The sequence below is a fragment of the Bombus impatiens genome, unplaced genomic scaffold (assembly GCF_000188095.3).
Source record: "Bombus impatiens unplaced genomic scaffold, BIMP_2.2 scf_0843, whole genome shotgun sequence".
Classification (NCBI taxonomy): Eukaryota; Metazoa; Arthropoda; class Insecta; order Hymenoptera; family Apidae; genus Bombus; species Bombus impatiens.
Genome location: NT_177262.1, coordinates 318,617 through 324,616, shown reverse-complemented (window position 1 = coordinate 324,616; position 6,000 = coordinate 318,617). Strand labels below are relative to the sequence as shown.

Below are 6,000 nucleotides of genomic sequence, written 5' to 3'. Positions count from 1 at the left end.
CTGCTTCTCGACTCGCACGCTGCTTCCCGACTCTCTCTGGCCGTCGTAGCCTTCCATTGTCTTTTACCAGGCCCACCGCACACGTGTTCTGCAGACGCTCGTGGCCAGGGTCACGTAGGTCTTTTCTACGAACTATGCACTTGAAAGGACCGACGACACTTTGATGGGCCCGACGGTGCCTCGGCTCTCGCGACATTGTTTATGGTTCACCCGATATCTCTTAGGCCTTTCATCCACGATACTACATGGTTATCGTCGTCGAGGAGAACATCAGATACATGATCGCTGGCAGGGTGAGAATCATCACCGTCGCTGTAGTCCAGGTCGTGCTCGAGCTCGCCGAGTTGCTGCTACCTGTAAATTCAAGAGAAAGGTAAGAGATTAAAGCGAAAATGATTTTTTTTTAACGAATCACACACTGTCCTCTTTTTCTCCGTTTCTTATTTTATCGAAGAAGTAGGTTAACAGAGAACGAAGTTTAATAATTCGAGAAACTATTTTTGCTCTTTTCATCTGGTCCTTTTAGATTTTATTCTTTCATTTTTTGAGATTATGATTCTGGATATAAAGAGGCGGATGAAAACTGGTAATTAGGGAAATTGGTAGGTGCTTTCGTGTAATGTATCTGTCTTTTCGTTTCTTTTTTCATGTGGCTCTTTTATTTCAGCATACCATTATTAAAAACGGCAAATGAAAATTGGTAATTAAAGAAATTGAGGACGATCCTAGATAGTTTCTTTTTTGTTTCCACTTTTTACTTGAGCATAGAGACATAGATATTAATGTGAATGAATATTAATAATTCCAGAAGTAGATACGATATTCTTGTTGCGACAGAGTGTTAGAAATACTATTCCTTTCTTTTTTCTGTGTATCTTTTCGAATCAACGTGAAGATTTTCGAAAATTCTTCGTTAATTCTAACGTTTCCCTCCACCGTCTTAGAAAATATTTAATTTTTGCTAACAAAATCTTTTTTTATCTCTAACTGTTAACTTCCCGAATAAGCTCTTAAGGGTTGAACTTTTCAGAGTAATTTCACCGTTTAAACTTAAGTTACCGTAGATAAGGAAAAATACGTATCTTTTATTTTTGCCTGTTCTTCTCATCTACAAAGTTTCATCTAAATCGCAGCCAGATCGTTCGCGACGTTCCCTTGTTATGAACCTTGAAGCGTTTCACGGTATTCAATAGGGATTGGCACATCGTAAACCCGCGTGAACGTCAGATTTCCGATAATCTGGCTACAGTTGGAGCGCAAGATTGCAAGCTAGATTTCCCGGGGGTAAGCATGTCTGAAATGTCTCGGCATTTAATACCTGTACTCTCTGTATGCATCAGATTTGTACCTAGCGAATATAAGTTTAAGATACCATCACAGAGACATTCTATTGTTTATCCCGTTCTTCTTTAAACATCTGAAAATCATTGATCGAATTACGAAGCTTAAAGAAACACTGGAATATTTGGTTACCGCATATCAAAAAGATACGAAATATCGGCGTATCGTTCAAACAGCTTTGCTCACCGTTCAAATTATACGATAAATAAAGCTATCGATGGGAAGCTCATTCGAAAAATGCAACATATTCGTATTATTTTCATGCGTTCGATATATCGTTGAAATGCTCTCGTGTTGATTTAAAAATCGAAAATAAAGATTTTATATATATCAAATTTCTCATATGAGATGAGACCAAATACAGAGAGCACTGTAGCTCTTTTAATTAAAAAGCTGCGTAATACGTCGATATTGAAAAACGTAAGTAAATTGATGAATATATTATTTCGTCAATAATTATTTTGTCGGTTGAGAACGAAATAGTCGAGTGTCAAGGGAAGAATTAATTCGAAGATTCCTTGGACTGGCAGCGCGCGGCAATATCGAAAATCCATTTGCCACAGACTTCCGGGAGCGTGTGGTATTAATCAAACTCTGTCGCGGTTCCATCGGAGGTCAGCGTGTTACCGGCCACCCTCGTCCGAAACCAGAGGTTTTCCTCTCCAATTAGAAGCTCACCGAAACGATTTCACACACGCGACCCTCTCCACTGTCCTCTTTCTTAATTACAGTCGAATAAAAAGAATCTAAAAAAAAAAAAGAAAAAAGATATTCCACCAGGGAGAAGGAGAGAGAAGACAAAGAAGTAAGTGGTCGAGGCACGTAGGTAGTCCAGCTCGTTATTTCCGGTGAAAATGTAGAGTCTGCCACTTCCGGCGCGGTTCCTTTGCCAATTCCTTTCGGCCAGAAACCTGTTTCCGTAAACTTTGCTCCGTACTTTTAAGCCTTAATCCTAAATTATTTGCGAAAGGGCGCACCCACTTCTGTTCTCGGTATAAGGTCGTTTTCTTTCCTCTTCTTTTTTCTTCCTCTTTTATTTTATTCTTCATTGGCGAAGCCGCGGTAAATTGAACAGTTGTTCCAGTTAAAACAATGGGGCAGGGCTAGGCAGGAAGGACCAATTAGGAGCCACGGGTCAATCGGAGGCGAAATAAAATGTCTTGCCCTCTTGGACTTGTTAAAACGTTCGAATGTTCCGTTTAAAGTGCTTAGCCAATAACCGCTTCTTTCGAAATCAGTAGAGTATCTTGATGAATTTTTACTGTGTTATGGATTCAATCTTTTCGTCGGCTGAATAGTGTAATCTTTAAACGCCACTCTGTCTCTCCTCTCTTCTGTCCTCGTCTCTCTTTCCATTCTGCGATGGAATTATCGAAAGTTTCAAGAATACGAATTACAGCACGCTGGGCTGGTTACATTGTGCGCGGAAGGGTTCACAATATTTCTTCAATTTAGGAGGAACCTTGGAAGTTTAAAGGAAAAAGGGAAACGTTTGGATTATTGAAACTCTGTTGCTATTGTTCGGTCGAAACATTCTTTGCTTTTCTACATTTTAATTTAGTACTTGTTCACTCGTCGCTGCATTTTTATGAAGTATTCGTTTCACCGTTAAATTTTGACAAAAGTGGCATTGTTCGCTCTTCCTTTTTCAGAACATTTGTAATGCAAATAATAGTTGTTATTTATGCATACTATTTTTGTTTAAGTTTTGTTGAATTTTGTTCGTATTTCCCGTGCTTTGAAAATATTCCACGACACTATGCGATTCGAAATACATAATTCATATACAATTAGAATTTAATAACCTATAAATTCGTATAAATATTCATATTAATAAAAATATTTATTTAACCATATCGAATATGTTAGATCCTGCAAAATATTGAAAACATCGATCTATTCCGTAAACGTGGAATGAGAGAGGATAGAGTTGTTCATATATAGGAATTTTTATAACATATATGTCGGGTTTATATTAGGATTAGGATTAGGGGCGTGAAACGAATCTTCATTTGGATTACACGTTGTCGTTATGCAATAGAGAAGACATTGACATTTAGTTAACTAAAGTCCTTCAAACAGACAAACAGTCTTTGTCCCAACTACAGGAAGATAAGGGAAATCTATTTTTCTCACGAACGACGCTTCCCACTAGCAACTTTCCCTCAAGGACGACTAGCATCTTTCCAAATTGACCAAATTGACCAATTAACAGCAACATCAATTTCCCTCGCTTTCCGAACGAAGGCTTTTCTCGATGAATCCGAGGATCTCGTGTCCTTAGACACACCCCATCATAGCTTTCCTCTGCAGCATCATCGTGACGGAAAGCCATTCTCTCGTGAGGTCGCATTAGCGAATTACATAGCGTCTTTACGCTCGGTGAATATTCTACGTTTTAACAAAGAGTTAGTTTAGTAATACTTGTACCGTAGATAAGCAAGTTGAGTACAACTTGGACTTTGGAAGAAAGCGCATTTTGTTATCCCACTGACCGCGGATTCGTTATCGAACCTAAAACCATTGTCATTAGTGTCTAATCACCGCGGTTACTTGTCAATTCTGCAATATCCACACTTGTACTAATAATCATATTTGTACTAGTAAATATCTTCTCTATTGCATAACAACAATGTCTAATCCAAATGAAGATTCGTTACACGTCCCTAATCCTAATCATAATGTGAACCCGACATATATATATATATTTTTTTTTTATTCGTACACTATTTTTCATCGCAAATATTTGTCTACTGCCTATATTCATTTATTAATTTAAATATTTACATATTTACTATTTTTGTTGCAATGAACTGACGATTTCTCGATATTTCAATATCCTAAATTCGTACAGACGCAGAGGGAACTGTCTCTGGTCTAGCACAAAAAGTGATCTGGCACGAAACCGTGTTGTTGTCGGACCGTTTTTACGTCGTAGTTTGTCTTGGAAAGATTTTGCAACGCCGGGTGTGAGGCAATGTGGGCGAAGGGAATCGCATTAGAGGCGGTGCGGTCGCGGCGATTAAATTTTCAAGGAACAAGAAGAAAAGTAACAGCCAGCAGTGGAGCAGCGTGCCAGTTCGCGAGCAAGCGAATTAGCCGCTCTTGTTTTGGATAACGTAGCAATAATGGAGACAATCTCTAGAATTGGCGATTGAAATCTCTTTAAATAATACATTTTGCTTCTTTTTAGTCTTGAGATTTGCGTTCTAAATAATTTTGCGTGATACAATTTTTTTCTATTCTGTATTCTCCGTGTTAATATCGAAATTTGTATCTTTCTTTCTTTTTTTTTAATTTTATTGGTCATTTAATAATTTTAATTGGTCGTCTGTGATGTATACGGGTTTAGGTGATACATTCCCCTTGACATTTTGCTTATTTTATCCATCGATATGTACGGATTGAAGTTTTCGTATCTCTTGTATTAAAATATGTATAATGACGGATGTACATAAATATAAATATAAATAAATTGATCCGATCGATTTATGAAAAGCTTTATTTCTATCTTTTTGGTGTATCTGATATAGAAGTTTGGCGGTAAAGACCTTCCCTATTTATATACTCGACATAATTCAAATGAAACTTTTATTTTGGAAAATCTACTATCTTAATTTTTACTAACTTCTCTTATTACAGAAAAATTCAACCGCTTTTTCAAATAAACATTCGATAACGTTTCTACTATGCACGTGGTTTCGACAGATGTATATTGTGGTGAGATTAAAATTGCAAATATGTTATCCAACAAAACAAAAAAGATTTCTTTATATTTACAGTTTGTACATAAATATGTTTGATTTGCTTGTTCGTATATATTCTCCACTTGTTTGTTTTTGTTCTGGATTTGTTTGTTTACATTTTCTGTTTGTGCTAGATACAGAATCCTAGTTATGATTCGTTGTGGAAACGTTCGACGATAAAAGATTTAAATGGAATTTCTCGAAATTCTTCTTGTTTACCCGCACATGTATTATGTTGTTATATTCTCATGAATCTTTCACGTTACGGTCTTTTGTTTCCATCAGCGTTGCTATTGAATATCTAAAAATGATTTTAGAAGCAATAAAAATATTGCAACAAGTTAATTTGACATCGTGCATTTTCCACAACTTACTCTTCGCTCAAACATTGCTTTGCTGTTCATTTATTCTGTGTCTCATAAATATTCTTGTATTTGCATTAAGCATAGTTCAAGAAACCACTAGAAGATACGATATAAACAAGAGTTTATCGTAGACATTACGTGTACTTCGATTTCTGTTTAATCTCTGACTACATGCAAACCGAATCTACCGTCAGCCAGACAAAGTCTCATAGTTAAATACTTCTTTGGTTACTTTCCCTATCAATGGTGGAAAGAATATATGTATATACTTTGTCTATTTTATCAGAAACCAAAGTAGATCCTACATATCTTTTATACCATTTTTACCTACAATTTTCGACAAATTTATTGAAGATGTAGATTCTTAAAAAGTACAAGAACAACTGTAGCGGCACATGAGTCAATGAAAGATTTGATTGAATATTGTTGTGCCTTGGAATACCAACGTTGTTTTGGTTTGCTAGGTTCAAAGGTAGACGAACATAAAACAAAATATTATCGCCGTTATTTGTAATCGTCAACCGGAGTTACACTTGAACTTTTTATAA

At 36.5% G+C, this 6,000-nt stretch overlaps 1 protein-coding gene across 1 annotated transcript in view; it reads right to left on the bottom strand.

Moving 5' to 3' along the window:
- Positions 1-241: 241 nt before the first annotated feature.
- LOC100743760 overlaps positions 242-6,000 on the bottom strand; it is a 135,686-nt gene continuing 129,927 nt past the window's right edge. Inside the window, exon 6 of the mRNA XM_024370612.2 lies at positions 242-354. Coding sequence (XP_024226380.1) covers positions 242-354 — 113 coding nt within the window. The remainder of the gene's footprint in view (positions 355-6,000) is intronic.